Genomic DNA, 22,156 nt, shown 5'->3' on the forward strand with positions numbered 1-22,156 from the left:
AACAGGATTATATATCAAAAAGGTATCAAGTCATGGAGAAGCCATGCGTATGTTTGCACGTAGGAATGAAGTATAGTGGTCTATAGTGCTACAAATGGACGTTCGTGTCTCAATACAGCTAGCTACAAATGGACTTTTGTCGTTTTCCATGCAAATGTTAGCCTGCGAAGAGCAGACGAAACTAGAAACTTGAGCCGAAAACACCGGATGCTCTCGCAGGCTAGGGAAATGTTAGTCTGTTGCCTGTTGAGTGACTGGTTTTAAATAGTATAAGCTTGCTTATATTTCGATCGGGATTTAGAACTTAGTACTTTAAGCACTTATTTATAGATAATAGAAAGGAGGAGAAATCAGGTATCCCATGGGTCAGAGTTAACACATTTTTGGAAATTGTGTCGAGCAAGACGGTGTGGTTAGGAGTGGTGAGGAAGTGTTCTGCGGCTGTGGTGGGTTTAGATTTAGTGTTAAGGTTATCTATGGTGCGGCGGTGTTCATTAAAGCGGTCTTTTTAGCGTCGTTTAGTCTCTCCTATGTATGGTAAATTACAGCCGTTACATTGGATTATGTAGATAAGATTTTTAGTTTCACAGGTCAGGTTAGATTTGATAGGGCGTGTGGAAATTCGAAAATATGGTGTAGTTAGTGAGACCATCGGAAATTTATGGGCGCAATTTCTACCGCAACGATAGGAGCCGGAAGTGAGTTGTGGGTGGGGATTAGTCGAGTCCGAAAAAAGTTTAGCTGAAACCAATAAGTCACGAAGGTTAGGAGATCGTCTGAAGGCCACAACAGGCAATTTTGGAAAAACCTTTTTGCAGCGATCAGACGAGAGCAGTAAATGGTAATGTTTTTTAATGATGTTGGAGTTGTGAGGAAGTGATGGATTAAAAGTCGTTGTAATAGGTACACGTGTAGGTTTGTTCACGTCTTTAGTTTGTAAAGCGAGTCTGCGTGGGATGTTGGCGGCACGTTGTATTTTTAAAAAGTGACAAAGTTTCTTTTGTAGCCTCTTTTGAGTAGGTATGTAGTAAGTTAAACAGTGCGTGTATTAAACGTTTCGTCAGTAGAACAAATACGTCGTAAGCGGAGTGCTAGGCTGAAAGGAATAGCGTTTCTTTATGTAGAGGATGGCAAGGTGAATACAGTAGATGTTAAAGTGTGTCTGTAGGTTTAGTGTACTGAAGGTCAGTACTGATGTTACCGTCGTTAGTTAAAGAAACATGGACATAAAGGAAAGATACGCTAGTAGAGGAGTGTAAGCTAGTGAATTTAATGGTAGTGTGAATGTTGTTAAGATAATCGATGAAGATTTTTAAGTTATCCAGACCTTCAGTCCAGATCATAAAAATGTCATCAAGATAACGAAACCACGCGTGGGGGTGAAATGGGGCATTCTTCAAAGTATTCGCTTCGAAATGAAGGTTAGCAAAAGAGGGGGCCATTTTAATTAGTACCCATGGCTGTGCCGTAGATCAGAAGGTAGTTCATGGTAAGAATCATGCGAATGAGGTCACAGAGTGTGCTAGTGGGAATGTTATTATGAAGGCGAGTACGTAAGAAATGATCACAAGCATTAATACCTTCGTTATGTGGGATATTAGTGTATAAAGATGAGACATCAAGTGTGACTAACAATGAATTAGAGGGTAGCTTACCGATGGTAAGGAGTTTGTTAAGGAAGTCATTAATGTCTTTAACAAAGGATGGTAATTTGTGAACTAAATGTTGAAGGTGATAGTCGACAAATTGAGATATGTGTTCGGTGGGATGGCTATTAGATGAAACAATGGGGCGTCCTGGGTTACCGGGTTTGTGTATTTTGGGTAATATGTAGAAGTGTCCCGGTTTTACGTCAGTTTGTGTGAGGTATTTTCTAGTGTTCTCGTTGATAAGTCTGTCATAATACATCCTGTTAACATAAAAAGTTACACGTTTTTGTATGTCAGCAGTTATGTCTTCGTTCAAGCGTTTGTAATTTTGAGTCATTAAGTTGCCTGTTACATTCGTCGATGTACCAAGTTTTCCCATAACAACAGTGCTTTGTCAGCGGGTTTTATAATTATGTCTCGTCGTTGTTTAAGTTGGCTTATGGCCTGTCTCTCTGTCGACCCAGCCCGACCGGGTTGGTTCGGTTTCCGAGATCTCGCCTCGTCCCTCTTTTCTTTACAAAAATTTCGATGTGTTCATATGAGAAGACGGGCTGGCCCGGTTACCGAGATCTCGGTAACCGAGCTGGAACTTTTTCCCATATGAACACATCCAGCCCGGATACCGGGACTGTCCGTGACGAAACATTTTTAACTGCACATGGCTTGTAAGGTCGCTGACAAGTCGGAACGCGGTTCTACCGGTATTTTGGAGGCCTTTTGGACATTTTTCATTTCGGTAACCGGGATCAAATCTCCAATATGAACAGAAGACAAAATTCTTCCCGCCTGCCAGGCCAGCCCGGTTGCCGGGTTGATATGAAGAGGCCCTTACTCTTCTTACATTTGTCACAGTCTGCTGTGTGTTCTGTATCCTCAGCAGTGGTTTAAGAGGATGTGATTTGCGAGAAAAATTATCAGTGGTATGAGAATTGAGACAAAGGGATACTGGATGGAAAGGGGAAATCGTGTTTTTTTCGCTCTCTACAGTGTGAGCGTTCGGAACGGGCTACAAGGTACCACTTATTCATGTCATGTAGGCCAATCTCGTACTTAGAGTCCTCAGGCTCTTTGGCCAGCAATTGATCCCCAGGAGGGACTCTGGGGAACTGGAATTTTATTACCGTAGGATTTCTGCGGTAAAACAATGCAAGCCGTTACAGGGCAGCCAATCAAAACATTTAAACAAAATTCCAGTTCCCCAGAGTCTCTCCTGGCGACCAACCGCTGGCCAAAGAGCCTGAGGACTGTAGGTGCGAGATTGCATGTAAGCAAGATGGGTTGAGTTGGTGGAGGAGGAGGAGAGGAAGAATGGTTTTCACTTCACATCATGATCAATTGCAACTTCAGAAGGGTTAAGCTGTCACAAACGCGTTTGCTTTTAGGATAATACTCACCAGACCATAGAAATGGAATGATATGGATCTGAGAGAAGGGATAGAGGAGTAACAAAATTGGTTAGCTGCTCAGAAAAATCCTAACGAATACGCAGTAAAACTTTGATGATAATCTTTGGACTAATTTGTTTTTCTTTCAGGGGGAAGATGAAGTTTATTTTGACGTGGCTTGTTTGTGTGTCTTTATACCATTTATCAGGTAAATATGCGGACAAAAAAAACGTTGTTTAAACTCCGTGTTTCTGGCTATCAGTGTCACTAAGTTACTGGTTTACTATGTAATGTTAAAGCACGAGCAGCAGTGTTTTATCGGGATTTCGCCGAGTGGTTTTAGACCCGAGTGGTTTTAGACCCGATAAAACACGTGCTGCGAGTTTTTTGAACGGCTTTAAAAACATCCCTGGAAAAGCGTGTGTCAAGAGAGTTCATAACAATGATGCTTTTGTGAACGTTGGAAATTAGCATACGAGAAAAACATTAAACACCGCATACTGATAAGGAAGAGGTTTTATCGGATATAAAACCACTGCACGTGATGTTTATCGACCATTTGATAGGTCAATGGGCTTATGAATTATTTATGATTTTTGAAGCGATCGTTGGCGATCTTATAGGAACCAGTTTACGCACAGAGCCTTTTTCCTATCACCAGCAATCGGTATATAAATCATTGGTTACGTAAATAATCTGCTGTAAGTAAATTCAGAAATATTTGGCAAACAGTCTCTACGGAGCGTAGTAGTCATTCTTTGATTACATTGAGAGATTGTTAAACAAACGTGCATTGAATATGAGATGATAGATAAGCAAACGAGACGCGTAGCGTCCAATTTGGCTATACTCATCCCATAACTAGAAAGCGCGAGTGGAATTATTGTTTTATCAAAAAAGACCCAGCTATATCTTGTTGATCTCGTTTTGCTATACTCAAAGACTAGAAGACGATTTAATGGCCGCTATTTCTCGGGTATGTTACAAAGGCTGTTATTAAAAGCTGGATTATTGTATAATGCAATTCCAGGCATTTGATTGGCTTAGCGGCCATGGTATATGAGCCATTATACCATGCCCGAGAAATAGCGGCCATTAAATTGTCTTCTGGTTGTTCTTGCAAAGCGAAATCAGCAAGATTTAGCAATATTTCTAAATTGTTTTATTCTTAATTGATTTTAATAAAACAATTATTCCACTCGCGCTTGTTGGATACGAGATGACTAAAATCAACTCGGCGCTAGGGGCCTCGTTGGCTATCAATCATCTCGTATCCAACCCGCGCTCGTAGAATAATTGTTAAATATCCCATGGCCGCTAACCAATCAAACCTGTGGAATTACATTTAATGATCCAGTTATTAATAATCTCTAATATATGAACTCAGAGTTCAGTTCAATTCAGCAAGTGATTTAATTACGCTCGGTATATAAATCAGCCCTTAAATCTGTACCTCCTAGGCCGAAGAATAGTGGTTCTTAATGAAACTGAGAATTTTTCACGGTAAATAGTTTTTTATATTGAGAAAAATTCATTTGGTCAGTTGCAGTTGAGCAGTTCTTGCACAAGTTAAGACGAGAGCGAACAGAAGAACAGCGAAACCATCCCGGCTTTGCAAAGCTTATTTCCCGATTTGAACGGTTTTTAGTTGTGTGTAATTACCAAATCAAAGTTATCACCACCGCCAATCACAGCGACAACAACAACAGACGCAAACAACACAATCAGAACCTACTAATCAACCAGAGTCATGTTCAGTTGCAGCAAATGCACTAATGCAAATTACGTCAGCGGTAAGACAACGTATGTGAGCACGTCAGGATTGGTAAATTGGCTTGGCTTCAAATTGGTTGCTCAGAAAATGATCAATGAACGGGATCTTTTTCTTCCAATCGAGGAGCGTATTATAGCAAAGTTAAAGCAAACGCAAATGGTTTTCGACAATCAGTGGAAACCGCCTGTTTTGTAATTTGCGTCTTATAAACTATAAATGTTGATGTTGTTTATAATTTCTGAGGGCAATAATAAGTTCATATAGTATAACAGTATACACAAAACCAGCGAAAATGTATCGCTGCCTTTTCTATAACTTAAGGTAGAAATGGATATATCAAGTCTTTTGTTCTTGTTAATTTTAGTGGACGCCCTTCGGTGCAACCAATGCCATTTTGATACAAGTCAAAATGAGACAGTATGTACAGCTATCAACCAAACTTGTCTAGAGTCGGAGCCATTTTGCAGCACGATCATGGATGAGAGAAACGATGGTAGCAAAATATTTGCCAGAAGTTGTGTTCCCAGTCAAGTTTGCGAACCAGACTATTGTGATACATACTACATCCAGTCTCTTGGAAGAAAGTCGTGTAACATAACATGCTGCAGAGAAGATTTTTGCAACAGGGATGATTATGTTCCACCGGTAAAAAGCGGTCACGTGTCACACGTTCACTGGTGCATGGGATATACTTTTTTATTGGCAGTTGCTTGGGTGTCGCTTTCTCTAGGTTATTAATTATTGGAACTTAGAAAGTGTTTCGTGAGCAATTTACTGTCAAGCGGCCTGATTTCTGGCCGGGATGAAGAAGATAGATTTACAGTCAAACCAGACGCACTCCTGCGCCCGATGCTTTCATCCGTCTAAACATTAGTATGCTGATTGGCCGGGATGTTATGCCATTCCTGAGTTTTTCCACGAACGGTTTGCCGACACCCATTTATTTACTACTTCGGTAAAAGAGAGATTTCGGACCAGCTTTTGTCTAAAGAAACGTACGCCGGCAGACAAACCAAGCTTAAACTATACAAAAGTTACCACAGCAAGGAATACAGGTTGTTTCCACTGGTTGCAAATTTCTCACAGGAAAGAGCCAATCAGAATGCTAACATCGCGACGGAAGTTTATATATAAAGTGGAACGCATCCACATTGACTGTAAATTGAGAACTGAGAACAAGGCACGTTAACAGTTGTCCCCATTTTTTACATAATCTTTGCTGGACATTTTTTTAATTAATGGTAAAGCACCATGGGATTCGAAATATTATTACCCATTTAATACAATAATTTAAAGGAGGAATTCTTTTCTAGATCGTAGAGAGAGGTTAGGATATTTATAGCCTTTGTGGGTATGTTTTAAGCCTGATGAATAAATGATAGAGTTATTATTTTCAGTTATTGACACGTGTATACTATACTTACTTTGTACGCTAGATATTGCTCACGTTTGCTTTTCACGGAGTGAAAATCTTACGGTATATGTTGGCTAGAAGTGTATTTCTTTTTAAACAAGAAGTTAGGTTATAAAAGGGCAAGCTCCTCCTTCATGTCACACCACGGTGTGAAACGCAAATTAAATCAAGTTGTTTACTCAAGCGTCCTCTGAAAAAGTATGCCTCAAAATTTCATAATGTCGCCACACCGAAAACGAAGCCAATAGGCCATTTTACAGTTGTGTCCTAAGTGACCTGGCCTTGGATTGTAAGCGAGGCTGGGGTGACCCTGTTTTGATCCGTTCGCGGGCGCAAGTGATCCGTGAATGAGCTGAAAATGCTGCCGTTTGATTCTGTTATCGTTGTTGAGTAGTGGCTTCTGTGGTTAAAAATATATTTTATCATCTATGTTTTGTCCAGTTTCATCGAATATGCTTTAAAATCGGACCGGGAATTTTACCAACACCGTGTAACGACAAGAACGAAAACTGGACTTGCCGTACAGGTTCCGGTACATGACTATAAACACAGGAAAGGGACACTTCTTTTGTAACTGTGCTCAGGCCCGTAGCAAGGCTAAAACAACTGGAGGGGCCCAGCAAAAAATGGTCAAACAAAACTACTCTCCCCCCCCCCCCCCCCCGGCCGGTCACTCAAAAAACAGACCGATTAGGCAGTTTAAAATGCAACGAGAACATCAATAAAGCAGTAGATTTAGTAAGCAAAACAAAAACTTTGCACCTGCATCACACTTTTTGGTACATTTCTTCGCCGTTTCTTTTACGCAGACTACCACATGAAATTTCCTAATTTCACGTTTGAAGGAGAACATAAGCAAACCGGCGACAGATTTTTCTTTCACATTTTAAATTTGGAATCGGGCAGTAAAAATCCAACTGCAGGATAATTTTTTTCCCTGGCTCTTGAGAGGACATGCTTGTGTGGCTTTTGACAACGCGTGAACACTAAATTGTTATAAACTAAGGGCATTTATGTTGCTATCAATGAGCGGATGTCAGTTTATTTCAACAGCTTTCACTGCTTGAAATTGGTTGATTTTGATCCATTTTGGTTCTTTTTTCCGATTCACAAAGTACCGTAGGAGTGCCTTTGTTGTTGTTGTATATAAAAACAAACTGTTAGCGAAGGAAACTGACAGTTACTGTAGTAAACAGATTATTGAAGGTTGCGAAAAGGCACTTTCAGCCCAGAGTTTAAGACTGATTGATCAGTGCATATTTTTTTTTGTTTTAACTTTATATTTTTAGCACATTGTTTTTTAACTTCCAAAAATTCTGGAGAGGCTCAAGCCCCCAGCCCCTCCCCCTGCTACGGGCCTGTGTGCTACACGAGCTTCATCTCTATTTAATTCTCTCAGTGTTCCTCATTACAAGGCAATTCATATTTGGTCCCAGCACAACTGAAATTGAAATAAAATTCTATAAAAAAAATTGCAGCTGGTCAACCTCTGTTCACTGGATGCACTGTTTTTCGTTTCTAAAACAAAATTTCGCGACGAGTGAATGATTGCAAAACTACGACCACGGGAGGCTTTTGTGAAACAACTTCAAAATCCACGCTAAGCACATTGACAGAAGGGATTATTTGGAAAGTTTCAGTAGCTAAAGATATTTTCCCTGCCTTCAATTGACCTTCATCTGCAAATAAATATAATAACACAACAGTTATTATTACACAACAGTTGTGTAATTGACCTGGGCCTGGATACACACACCGTGTCAAAAACAAACTTTTTCACACGTCGATTATAAAATCGGATAAGTACTGTAGTATAACTGGGGGCTGTATTATTTAAGAAAGAAAGTCCTATGCAAAAAATATATTTATAGAATAGGAGGAACAGTTCAGAGGGCTGTTCAAGTCTAAGAACGCATAGCATGAAATGGCTCCCTCAACACCGATAATGAGATCCTTGCGAAAAAAAAATTAAAATCCACTCTGGCAAACAATTATATAATTTGGCAAACTCAGTAATTAACGATTAACTATATACCTACCCTCGGTTGAGCTCTCGACCTTAAATATTCAGGGGTTTGCTTATACTGTCATTTTTTGGTAAAAAGGTCTGTTACAATAACAGACCCGTAGAGGCGATTTGTTTACGCGCTGCGGGAACAACGAGGGCTTTGAAATCTTTTTTAGAGTTTAAGAATCCATAAGAAAATCGAACCACAGCAAGGTTACATCTGCAGCTTTCCTCTTGTGTGAGGAAATCTTCGCTACTTACCAGGACATCTGGGGTAGGATAGTAAATTGTTGAAGATAAGAAATTGAAATTGCCGCCATTTTTGAAACTTTTGAGACCCCGCGCTCGCGCAGAGTTCGCGCATGCTTTTTGCGTTTTTCCGCTCTGAATTTTGATACAAATCTCACTGCTTTTCATATGTAGATCATGTTGTTCTTATGCTAACTAGTTTTCATCTACATATGAAAAGCAGTGAGGTTTTGTATCAAAACAAGGTCACCCCAACCTCGCTTCCAATTCAAGGCCAGGTCACTTAGCACACAACTGTAAAATGGCCTATTTTATCAGCAAACGTCGTAGAAAACGAAGCATGTTGTTTGTCAGTTGTCAACGCCGTGAGGGTTGATATAAATTACAGTGGGAATGGCCAGGCTAGGTCCCTGTTAAACCGGAATTCCCTGTTTAATATTTTTTCCCGTTAAAAAAAAATATTTGAAAATATTTTAACACTAAAGTATTTGTCAGTTAACTGTCCCATTAAAAGCGCGATACACAGAGACCTGTAAAGTTTTCGTTGTCCCTTACGACTGATCGTACGGTTGGCACTAAGTCGAACACAAAATTAAACCACACACACTATAGTCCATCGTCATATATTTATTTTCAACTTCGCATGTTTCTTTACATTCCCGGATGTAGACGTTGCCAGTACCAAGCACGTCATACTGAGTTTTTGTTTTACTCCTAAGAAAAATTCATGAAGCGTTGGATTCGGGTAGGCTTGAGTAATAGAGTATCTTTAATCGTAGTTTTTTTTAATAAATTTTAATACAGTAGTATAATATAATTTTTGGTCTATATTCAGAGGACCCAGAGGGTCCATAAAAATGTAATAGTACACTTTGAATTATATACAATTAAATAATTTCCTTATTCGTAGCCCTGTTAAAAGGGATATTGTAGTTGCTTTTGCAATAGGCCAGTACCGAGCCATTTCGGAAGACAACTCTTGCCATGCCAGTAAAATTATTCCAGTTTGAAAAAAGGGATATTTAGGACATCTGATACCAAACAAAAAATGAAAAGAATCTTTTCATGAGACCAAGATACATGGTTGTTACTACAATCAGATACCCCCTAAAAAGGCTGGACACCTTATGAAGTTTACAGAGCAGAAAACAAACATATTTCAAACTAACGGCAAAAATTTCTTCATATCTCCCGTATCCATATATCCATATTCCAAGGCTAGCTGACGAAAATGTTAATTTTTATCTTATTTCAGAGAGTTAGCAATGGCAACAAATGACAGCTAACCGTTTTCTAATTAGTGCTTTAGGCCTAAATATTGTTGATCAGCGCTCAACCCCACAACGCTCTTCTCTACCTTACATGAAGCTATTTTCTCTCAGTTCTCTTCCTTTTGAAAGGACTTCTATTCTCGTCTACGCCAGGACTATGAAAATTAAGAATACTACTTTGTGTGAACATCATGAGGTGTCCAACCTTGGTGTGGAGTATCCATTCTGGGAATTAACAAACAGGTCCCAATTTAATAAATCTTTTTTGTTTTTCATTTGTAATTTATAAACTGGGCCTCTGCTTTTACGTGCGTACACAAGAAAGAATGCAGTAAAGAGTTCAAAACGAGTTCGGTAATCCTCATTGAAGACTTCAAACAATTTAAATGCAAAGTTTGTTGAGATAATTTTCTACATGCGCGTGTAATTACAAGGGAACAGTTCTGTTGGCTATAAGTTTAAACGTTTCATTAAATTGGTCCCAGGATACACCTTGGAGCACATGACGTCACAGTGGCCACCGTGCAAGTCAATCAGATTTATGTATTTAAATTACAATTTTTTTTGCTATGTTAAAATTTATATGAAACAGTTACTGTACAACTATCTGAATTATAAACCGACGAAAGAGCAAACACCCTCAATTAAAAATCCTAATACTTATAACATCGACAATAACGTCGATATTAAAGCCCGAAGAAAATGTAATTTAAAAAATAAACTTCAGAGCTATAAAATTTGCCCCATGCCACTGTTAACAAATTATTTTCCAGTTACTTTTTTTGTAATTTTTAGAAAAGTAAAGTTAATTTCAAACTTTCAAATTTCGGAGAATTCTAAAACAGTAAAATTGTATTTGAGTTTGTCTTAAGTATTATGTTGGACTCGGTTGTAGTACTGAAAAATATACGCGTTGAAGTAAAATTTCTGTTAATACCCCTACAGAATTTCCATATTTTATTCAAAATTTCTTCCTATACTTGAAGTTTCATAAAATTGCTAACTATCTGTAATTCATATAATATATAAATCAAAAGAGCATTCATAATTAAATTCGGTTCCAATTTGAGTGATGAAGCGCGTGTGTGGTGACCACCACACACATTTTATAATTTGTACTGTATTTATTTTTATCTTGTAATTATCTGTTGTAATACTTTACTTTTTATGTTAATGTTGTGTAAATAGTGTGAAATAAAATGAACCAAAAAAAATCAGTATCCATAAATATAAGACGACAAATAAATTTTAAACGTGTTTCATTCATTCAGACAATTAATAGCCTTCATTCTAATCGACAAAACATTTACCGAATCATTTTTCATTTTAATTTAGAATACAAAGAATTCGTCTAAAACGGGAAACGTCTTCAGAAAAGGTGAAAAGAACCAAGAAGGTCGGAGTTCAGAAGGGAAGTATGGTACTCGTTATGATGCGTCGCTTCGTAAATGGTAAAATTGGAAAAAATTGGACTCGGTTGTTGTACTGAAAAATATACGCGTTGAAGTAAAATTTCTGTTAATACCCCTACAGAATTTACATATTTTATTCAAAATTTCTTCCTATACTTGAAGTTTCATAAAATTGCTAACTATCGGTAATTCATATAATATATAAATCAAAAGAGCATTCATAACTAAACTGTTCCAATTTAAAAATAAGACGACATTAATATTCGCCAAATAAATTTTAAACGTGTTTCATTCATTCAGACAATTAATAGCCTTCATTCTAATAGACAAAACATTTACCGAATCATTTTTCATTTTTAGAATACAAAGAATTCGTCTAAAACGGGAAACGGTCTGGGAAAAAACGGTGCCTAATCAATATTCCAAATCAGTATTAAAGTCCAAATCAGTATTAAAAGTCACGTCTTAAGTGTATGACTGTTGAACTAGATAGAGTCTAAAGATAGAGATAGAAATAACAGAGATAGAGAGACAAGGCAAAGGGAATAGGCATATATATATATATATAGGGAGAGGAAGTCGACCTCTTTTCAAAATCATCACTAGTCGAACGGTGTGAACTTAAGATGGATTTTCGTACAAAGCTTGTTTACCTCGGTTTCTTTAAAGAAGGATAAAGGCCGAGAAAGAGAACTCGTTAAAGTGCCATTTTACCAGATTTGTGTTCGATGCGTTTTTCATCTTGCCAAGACACGAGTTTCCTTGTAAGACCTTTTTATATTCTCTTATTCGAATTTTCCAATTTAAAATCCTAACTATTGTTACATATATTATTTACGTGCCGGCCGCTTCACCACTTGCCGAGCAGGTAATAAACATGGACGACAACCCCAAGCAAAAAGATTAATCTGAAACACAAACAGTACAAATTGTCACTAAACACTTTTCATTTAATAGAAGGTGTAATTTGTAGTAGGGTGGCATATTTACAGTAAACGGTAAAATAACGTATACTTCACAAAGAGCTACAATGTCACAGTAAAACTCCTGAGATAAGTCACTGACTCTTTCAGATGGAAGTGAAGTTAAATCAGAATAACTCAACTTTAGGCATTGGGGGATTGGAGTCATTTCAATCCCTGATTTGGAAGTCATACATATCATTTATAATAACTTCCAAGAATAACTCAACTATTTGGAGCGACACATGCACAATCTCGGCTGTTAGTTAAATTAATTTAATCGCTTCCACGTTCCACTATTAAGATGCAAAACGAAAGTTTATTTAAGGGCCTTTGCGTCAACTTGCATTTGTCATTTCTTTTCAGTTGTTAAACTCACCTAAACTTGTGGTACACGCCCGATGATGCGCAACAAGAGGGCTTGCCGTTCTTTACGCAGCAACGTTGTAACTTTTCATCATCGTTCGGGCGCGGACAGTAGTCTCTCTTACTTGCTCCTTCATCAGTGCATCGCCTTCCTCCTGGCTTACAGCAGTTTGGACCGTTGTCATAGCAACAAGCTTCAGTTTTGTTCGTATTGAGGTTAAACTCCTTTGGGCATTTCAACGGATATTTCCAGATTCCTGGACAGGAATGTCCTGAAAAAGCATAATTTAGCCAAGAATTAGGATTAGAAATGTGGACGACCAACCCTAACACTACCCCTACATGTAGCCAATGCCCAGCTTCTGCCTAAATGATAACGATTGTTGATGCCAATTTCTCTGCCTCTTGCAAAGCCCATATAAAAGTTTAATGAACTGTGATCCACCTTCGTCATCATTGTAATCCTGCACTTTATCCCCAAACTGACTACTTGTTCTGTCATGCTATATGGAATTCCTTGACATAATTTTACAATTTATATTGCGGTATTTCTCTTTGTCGTGATAAAGGAAGTTACGTAATCGATATATGGGTATTTTAACAGGACACCGTTCCGTCAATCCAGCGCTCACTGGAACCTTTTTCTAATCTGAATGAATACAAGTGCTTACAGTTTACAGAACAAGGTCGACGACCTTGTGGTTTGTCTCGGAATCAGAATAAAATGGGAGAATGGTAGTTTCGATCACAAAATTCGGCTTCAGATTTCCCTGAGTATTGCCGTTCAACCCACCTTCTATGATCTTCGCGGAAGAAAACGATGCGACAAAACCTGAGTCAGAAACACTGTCGTCTGAACTGAACCTCACCCAAAGATGTCGCCCGCTTGAATACAGATCGCCGGGTAGTTTATCCCCACATAAAGTCGCCAATAAGCGGTCGCTGGAAGATTTTCCGTCTCTGATTTCAAGGAAATCGCAAGAACAAGCTTCAGGAGTTCCGATCTTATCACAGATTTGTATGGACATAGAACGAACCTTTAACCCTATACGAGTGTTTGGTGGAGTGGTGATTTGCCAAACACAATTCATATTGTTGGGGTATCGTAGAGTTGGAAATTCAGGACTATGTATTGTACCTCCACTGGTGACAAGATGAGTAGCGTTCCTGCAAACTGAAATTCAAGGCAAATTAACTTCAGCTAATCGATTTACTGCACCTAGAAGAATCAAGAGCATCATTGAGAGATGGATGATTTAGTTTTTCGTAGGAAATGTGCCCGAACTTTTAAAAAATTTTCAGTTGGAATTGAATGGGATTCTCCGTGGTTAAAATCTTTAAACTGAACCAGATGATGAGAGGTAAAATTTGTCCGATTTAGACGAAATATGTTTTGCGTAAACTGGATAAAATGGATAACCTTCTTTTTACGCCAATTTTACGATCACTAGTTTGCAATTCTTAATACATTGAAAGACAGTTTACTTTTTAGGTTAATTATTTAGTAAATGTAAAGAATTTTGGCCCAATCAAGTGTTGGTTTAATCCTTTGGTAGGTTGTGTTTAGTCAAAGATTTGGCGGATTAATCAAGTGTCAGTCTGTGTTCGTATAATGTTGTGGTTCAAGTTAAAAAATTAAAAGACCGGTTCAAGATGTTAACATCTTTGTTCGAAGTGTCTTCTTAGAAATATACTATGGAGAGTTTTTAAATCCACTGAATTTGTGGATTCAATTGCTTTTTCTTGTTTTCTTTCCGGTATAATACGCCACCTTGATTTGGGATAAAAATAAAACATGACCGAACAATGACAAAGACCGATCACAAAAGATGGCGATAATGATAACGACAACGAAAATGATAATGATGATAGCTTACAGCAATGGTAATAGGTGTCCTGAGAATGCAATGCAGTTATCAGCGTTAAGCCACTGAGGGAGGGGAAGCCGGGGATAGACGGGGGATTCGCAATTTTGAGATTATTTCGGCCGTAATGGAGACATTTGATGGCCTTAGCTAGTAACTGGACATTCTTTCCTTTAAAGGGCATTTGTTAATCTTTTGATTATCCACAAATTTCTTGCAGTGAGTCATTCGACTGACAAAAAATCTCAGCTGGGTTCCACCGTCCGACCGTTTTCCGGCCTCCCCCTCCCCGCTCCCAGCGGAATAACACTGATAGCTATAGGTGCATAAACTCACCTGCTCCAGGGAGCACTGGAGTATACGAAGCTGTGAATCCTATGGAGCTAGTTCCATGATCAGACTTGAACACAACTGACAATGTTTGTTCACTGGAAAAGAATGGACCTGGTAATAAGCTACCACAGAACTTTCCTTGTGAAATCTTTTTGGGTCCGATGAGATCAAAAACTTCCACGTAATCGCAATTGCATTGCGGACATTCCTCCAAGTCAAAGGTACTGAAAGACAGTTTGACGTGTTGGTAGTTTTCTGGAATCGTGATACTCCACTCACAGAGAACGTTGTCCGGGTAGAGTAAAGAACCATGAGGTCTTGGACTTCTTAGGGTCCCAGAATCGTTATTAAAATGGAAATTTTCAGGACACCCTGTTGGAGAAGAAAAGCAAGCTTATAGGCTGCGTTCGATTGACCCTTTTCCGGAATAGGAACTGATATGCAACAATGACAAGAAATCCCTCGTAAGAGGATTTAGAAGTTACTGGAGTACGAGATGGCTCTTAATATATCATGCGTCAGCGAATATTTGCAGGTCTGTCTTCTCAAATTAATTAAAAGGAGAAATTTAACAGCTATTCCTCTTATTCTTATTCTTATTCTTATTCCGCAATAGGCGGTTTGTAGCCAATCCCTGGAGATCCAAAAAGACCATGGTATGGCGGCCATGTTGGATCGTTTTGTCATCCAGCGTGGCTGCCGCACCATTGTCTTTTGAATCTCTAAGGGTTGGTTGCAAACCACCTATACGGTCAATCGAACGCAACCTTAGGTTAACATTTTTATAATCGAGAAATCCGTGACTTCAGTATGAGCCAGTAAATTAGTGCGGTTTAAAACGACACAATCAGCTACATGAGGATGTCCAAACCCTCTACTTTACGGTAAAGGTACCGTTTATACCTGTGCCTCAGATTTCAATTGCCAATATCGGTGTCTGTGATAAGTTTATGATTCTTAAAGGCACTGAAGTTATTGTTTAGGCCTGGATACTAAGATCAGTTGCATAATTATAAGTTTAGTCCGGCCTAAAATGAGTTTTGTTAACCATAAAATTTTTCATAAAAGAATCGAAACTTACATTTTGTTAAAGCACATTCCACTAGATAGAAAACTGAAACCATTAAAAACAAAGCAACAGTCAGTAATTTGTAATAAAACAACAACAACAACAACAAAAACAAAAACAAAGAAACAAATGATCGTGAGGAGCAGGGATGCCGCAGTGGGGAGAGCACTTGCGTCCCCTGACTCGTACCCAGTCGCCATTTACGTGTTTTGTAGAGTGCGAAGATTGGATACGAGGATGAATTGAAGCGCGCGGGGTGTCATGGGAAAAGGCGAAGGAAAAATAGCGACTGGCAGATTTCGTTTGAAAGAGCCGTGCAATCGTGCGTGGAACCGTGCAGTGCTCTTTTTCAAGAAAACGGAGTAATTTTAGACATTTCTTGCAGTCAAAATTCACTGCGGGTTCTAGTTTGGTATTTAACGAGCTAAAGTGTTCGTCCGATGAGTGATTTCTTTTTTGTTGGCTTCTTCGCGGGAACATTCGTGGGAAGACGATGTGGGTGATTTGGACAGTTCTTTCAATGAATTGTGGATCAAAGGTTAGTATCACAGTCATATTTTGTCTTCCCGCGAATATTCCCGCGAAGAAGCCATTACGGCAGCTCGACATTACAAGCCAACAAAAAAGAAATCACTCTTCGGACGAACGCCATATTGGATCAAAATCTGCCAGTCGCTATTTTTCCTTTGCCTCTTCCCATGCCACCCCGCACGTCTCAATTTATCCTCGTATCCAATCTTCTCACCTCACAAAACACGTAAATAGCGACTGGGTACGAGTCTGTCGCTTCCCATCAATGTGGCTCGGGTTCGATTCCCGGACTCGGTATCACATGTGGCTTGAGTTCATCGTTGTTGGTTCTCGTCCTTGCTCAGAGAGGCTTTTCTCCAGGTATTCCGGTTTCCACCTCCCCTCAAAAACCAACATTTCCAAATTCCAACTAGATCCGGAATCTGAGGATCACAGGTTTGTCCGTCACCCTCGTTAAACAGAGTTGATTTAATTAATATTGGTAATTGAACTGAGTGGAGTGCAATTTGGTCTGAAATAATACGCGTGATTTCAAAATCAAACGAGCGCGCAGCGCGAGTTTGATTTGAAATCACAAGTATGATTTCAGACCAAAATTGCACGACACGAAGTTCAATTACCACTTAATTACATCCACTATGAAATCACAGAGTATCATTGTCAATATTAATATTATATTTGTGTTACTTCATTTCCATTTTGATGGGCTAAAGAAAGGATGCGATTTAAGCCCCATTTACACTACAGAAAATTTTTGGCACGGCTCGGATAAAAATGCCACGCGTACCCAATAAAAAGGTTCAGCTCGGGTAAATTTTGTAGTGTAAATGATTATGCCGTACCAAATTTTATCCCTGCCGACCCAAAATTTCACCCGTGCTCGGCCCTTCTGAAAAGGTAGTCCGAGCACGGGTGAAATTGGTACGCGTTCCCAAAAATTCGGCCCGGCTCGGACGAAATGTGTAGTGTAAACGATTGACCGTGCCAAACCAATTTTTTCCTGACGAGCCTTCGTAACTGTGGTCAGCACCATCTGTTGGAGCATGTGTATTAATTCCATTCAACATGGCGGAATCGGCGCGCCCTGCAACAAGCAAGTCACCAAGAAAATCTCAGGGTCACTCTAAGAAAGGAAATGAAGTAAAGGAATACACTCCTTGTCCCTGAATACTGTTTCTAACAACTCAAATCAGTGACCATTACGTGTTAACATCCAAAATCGTTGCTCGATAGGACAGTTACAAGGCAGCATTGCTGCTATGACAATGAACATATTTGTATCTTCACGCCTTTTCTATTATTCTGGAAAGAAGAACAGGAAGAGACTAATTTTCGACGTCCCTGCGACAAGATGTGTGGCCTTTTTAGAAGTAGACACTCCAAATACTTCTTACCTGCCATGTTTGAATGAAATAAGCCATTGGCCGCATGCGCCCTAAGGAATAATCGCGTACGCTACCCAAGATGTTGAGCCTTTTACCAGTACCAAAACATTTTCTCACGCCGCTTAGCACGGCAGAAAAAAAGACGTGTAAACAGGAAATCAGTGCTATAGTTTTTGGTACGTGTACCATTTTTATCCGAGCCGTGCCAAAAATTTCCCGTAGTGTAAATGGGGCTTTAGAGCAAAAAATGGTGCAATTTGGGAATAAATTGCACCATTTTGGACCAATCAGATTCCAAGGATCACCAGTGATTTCAAAATGGATGTAATTAATTAATTAATCAATCAACTTTGTGTGCGTCTTGAAAGAAGGTGACGGGATAAACCTAAGGAGAGATTGTCGTTTAATTCTTTGCGTGAAAGCCGCAATGAAAATGGATAGCCTGTCCCAGGCGCCTGTGGGGAGCGGCAAGAAAAAACTGCGATGCAAGCGAATAATATAATTAGGTGGAGAGACGTGCAGAGAAGGCGTCTCCTCCGCCCAGTCACTTCTCGTTTTTTTTTCGCACTCGCAATGTTTTTGGTGCCGCTCGCCAATTTCTGAAAGCCACGGACAGGCTACAGAAAGGACTAAACACCCCCTGACGCACTCACTACTTCTCCACTGTTGTGCATTTAATACGCGTTGATAAAAGCGCTTGTAGCTCGATCCAACATCATATTTAGATATGGCATGAGAAATATTCTACAGTTTAAATTTTAGTTTTCCTGGAACCTTATGCATTGGATAATGAGGTCAGCGCGACTGGTATTTGCAGACAATTGTTGGCTTATGCGACAAGTTCGGTGGTGGGCTGGGCAAGTAAAACGGTTGCTTCCGAGCCGCCACACTGAGAAGATTTTGACAAATGAGTCTTGTCACAGCTCCGGAAACACAAAATCATACCACCCTTCGGTGTCGTTATGTGAACATTGAGCTTAGATATGTAAACCGCCATTAAAACAGCGATTTTCTTTTTTTTTTTGTGATTGTAAAGGGCAATGGAACACTCGCCAAACAGCGTTTAAACTGATAGCGCACGAGCTTAGCTTAGTCCCCTTGAAAGAAAAAAAGTCATCGAGTTCAGGCTAGTTTTATCGGCTACAAGGTCTATTTTTAAGATTTTAGAAGCTCACCAAAATATTTATATTTTCTTTGGAAATAAAAACAGCTTTTGATCAATTGTCGCTGGTTATTTATGCAGTGCATGCCGATGCAGCTTCTCTGTCGGCCAAGTAATAAATATCAAATATGGAAACCTTTTTTTTTTTTCAGCTAGTGACATAGGCATACTCGGAAAAAGAACATCCGGGTTCTCCCAACAGGACTCGAACCTACCGACAAACATTCTGCATACTACTAGGATTGGAATGCCGATGAGTGATATATGTAAAAGGAATATGATGATATGCTTTGGTCAATTAATGATAAATGCATTTTTTTCAGTCAGTGACCGGAAAAGGAAAATCCGAGTAAACCTAACTTGTTCAGTATTGTACTGGTATTGTACAGAAACCCGTATGTACTCACACACTCTTTCTCAAGGAAAAATGATTTACCATGGACAAATACAATTTAGTCGACATCACCCGAGGCAAAAGTTACCTCAGGTTTCATTTCCTCCTGGAGGAAAGTGTTTGAAAGGTCATCACGGAATATTTAGGTTAACTGTTGAAAAGCTTATCGGGATGATGAATGAGTTGCCACCCGACTGTTCTTGCACGGAAGAAAATGAATTATTCACCGTTAAAATGCAATACTAACGGCGGTTAAAATCTCATAGTCTCTTGTTAAAACTCAATTGAACTTAGCAAAGATTATTAATTCAAAACATACTCAGCGACATCGTCTTGGCGCGCTTTAAGGCCGCAAAATTACTTTAGCACACAACACACGCTGTTTTAAAAATATTGGCCCCACAGCATGATAAATCATCCAAGTATTAACCAACGAACGTCTATGTTGGTTAGCAGTCTTAGGATTTGAACTTCCCTTTCTCTCGCTTTGGTGTAGCTGTAAAGAGAAACTCTATAGTTCGTTTCACATATCCAAGCAACTTTATCCAGGTCAAAATTAGTCGCACTAAACTCAATAAGTCAAGTTTCCTTAGGGCAAAATAGTGTAGAGCTACCACAGCATGTCTTATATTCATTATATTAAAAACTAGATCATTGTATAATGCAATTCCAGGGACTTCATTGGCTTAGCGGCCGTGGTATATGAGTCATTATTTGCCCGAGGAGTAAAGACCATTAAATAGCCTTCTGGTTGTTCTTGCAAAGCGACATCAGAAAGATCTAGAAATATTTCCCTCTTTTTAATAAAAACAATTATTCCACTCGCGCTTGTTGGATATGAGATGATTATAGCCTCGCTTCGTTGGGTATCTATTTTCTCATATCGAACGCGCGATCGTCGGAATATTTTATTGTTAAATATCCCAACAATAGAAAAGTCTAGTATAAATTTAATATAAACTGATGATATATTCATAGTTGAGCTCTATTTGTACTTAACGTCGAGATGATCTGACAGAAAAATGACAGAGATGTGCGAACTATTAATTGTACTTTTGTACCGGAAGATCTTAGTTCAACGTGGTTTCGAAAGCCTTGCGTTGCAAAAGGCATAAATTTACAGCAAGCAAACAGAAATGCGACTAGGGATACATTTAAATAATTTCAACAATTTTAGAATTTCCTTGTATTAGGCTCAATTTAAAGTTGCATTTTTCATGAACGATTTTCCCTGTGTTGATGTCTGCTCTATTATAAATTTCACAATACTTTAAGGCAAAATTCATCAACAAAAGAGCATGTGGCATAAAGAAAACAGCAGAACACGTGGCTAGTGTTTGTTTTGGTCACACTACGTTCTCTGTTTACTTTGTGATTCTACAGCGCATTTATAGAGCCTTCTTTTGTGCGGGCGAACGCCGATGTAGCGCTATCGCACTGCTTCCATTTCGTCTTAAACCGTTGTACTTTTGTGCTAATGGTACGTACAATTCTGAACAGAGTGGAAATTAATTAATGGGACAGCGAGAGAACTGAAGTGCTGAGGTTGCGTGATGGCCGACGCCATTTTCAAGGCGCAACGCCGTTTGATATGTAGGAGATTTGCTCGTCGAATCGTGGAAAATGCAAGGAAAGATAAAGCTAAAACTTCGAGTGCAAAGAAACACTGAAGAAAACTGTTCTCGCTTCTACAATTTGATACTCCACATTTAAAAGTCGCGGATGTTGTGCTTCCGATTCAGACGTACACGCACATTGATGCATATGGCGAAAATAACTGAAATGACATTTACGGTATGCATACTGAGTCGTATTACAGTAACGTTATAAGGTGTACTTACCTAGGAAGGTTTTTATCATCGCAATAATCGTAACCAATTTTTTTTTCTCTAGCCCATTCGAGTGGATCCGAAACGGCATATACAGCATTGGTCTTGTGCCAATGTTGACCTCCACCGAATCGACGTCACGCAAAAAAATATTTGCTTTTTTTTTGTTTATGCAAATTTCCGGCCTGAATTTGGCAGGTGCTAGAAAACACGTCCCAAGCTATTGAAGAATTAATATGAAGTCTATTGATAGAATTTACAAAGGGGTCATCTGCTAAAAATATCAATAAAAAAACTGGTTAGTAGTTCAGTGCAAGAGAACTTTGAACAACGACATGAGCCTGGCACGAGTTTTATCATGATCGCAGCACATAAATTTGCTTTGTAAAACTGACAATTTTATTTAAACGTCTCACTAAAGGACTTGTGAACGACATTTATGCAAATTTCTGAAAAAATGAATGCAAACACTGAAACGGATAACACTGAGCTGTCTGTGTTTAACAATATTGTGCGTCAGTTATGCTGATTTGCAGCGTAAGCTCTCTCGGACCAGAACGTTTTATTTCAAGATTTACTTTTTCTTTAATTTTCACTGAGTATTTAGATTGGCAACGAAAGCTTGGGGGCAGTTTTATCTATCTTTAATAAGGAGGTGACTCCGGGATTGTTGAGGGAATAGGAATAAAATATTGAACAGAAAATTCTATTGCCGTTGACTGTCGTTATCTATACTGTGGTTACCGGCTTTTGTCTTTTTCCACTTTTCACCGTTTGAGGTTGTTTGAGGTTTGAAGTGTTTATACATTCGTAATAAGCATTCAATATCTCTCGTTTATTAATTTATCGATGTTATCATTATATCGACATATGGACTGAAGGCAACGGCGAAAAAGGCTATCGCGAATGATTAAATACGACCAAAAAAATGACTGTCATGTTCCCAAACGATCGGTTCGAGAGTCAGTAGTGCATCCGTTTACCCTCGTAGGAAATAATTGTAGCGTGTGGCCACAACATAATTTGATTGTTATTTATTTATTGACTGTAGTGAATTGACCGCGATTATTATCTTTATTTCATTTGTCCAAGTCTTGC

General features: G+C 39.0%; 2 protein-coding genes across 3 annotated transcripts; one reads left to right on the forward strand and one right to left on the reverse strand.

Moving 5' to 3' along the window:
- The first annotated feature begins 499 nt into the window (after positions 1-499).
- On the forward strand, positions 500-6,204 carry LOC146462023 (uncharacterized). 2 transcript variants are annotated; one of them, XM_085086162.1, is made up of 3 exons: positions 500-903; positions 3,184-3,242; positions 5,173-6,204. In XM_085086162.1, the coding sequence occupies exons 2-3, from the start codon at positions 3,191-3,193 to the stop codon at positions 5,544-5,546; spliced, it is 426 nt and encodes a 141-aa protein (XP_084942288.1). In that variant the 5' UTR covers positions 500-903; positions 3,184-3,190; the 3' UTR covers positions 5,547-6,204. The 2 variants fall into 2 exon arrangements, with proteins under 2 accessions (XP_084942288.1, XP_084942287.1); XM_085086161.1 differs by lacking the exon at positions 500-903 and adding an exon at positions 1,112-1,135.
- A 4,763-nt stretch (positions 6,205-10,967) lies between these two features.
- On the reverse strand, positions 10,968-21,729 carry LOC146462024 (procollagen C-endopeptidase enhancer 1-like). The gene is made up of 6 exons (XM_085086140.1): positions 21,071-21,729; positions 15,770-15,802; positions 14,692-15,060; positions 13,284-13,664; positions 12,504-12,762; positions 10,968-12,070 (listed from the first exon to the last, which is right to left on the reverse strand). The coding sequence occupies exons 1-6, from the start codon at positions 21,156-21,158 to the stop codon at positions 12,013-12,015; spliced, it is 1,188 nt and encodes a 395-aa protein (XP_084942266.1). The 5' UTR covers positions 21,159-21,729; the 3' UTR covers positions 10,968-12,012.
- Between the last annotated feature and the right edge of the window lie 427 nt (positions 21,730-22,156).

This window comes from Pavona decussata, unplaced genomic scaffold (genome assembly GCF_977016875.1).
Source record: "Pavona decussata unplaced genomic scaffold, jaPavDecu1.1 SCAFFOLD_192, whole genome shotgun sequence".
In the NCBI taxonomy this organism is placed as follows: Eukaryota; Metazoa; Cnidaria; class Anthozoa; order Scleractinia; family Agariciidae; genus Pavona; species Pavona decussata.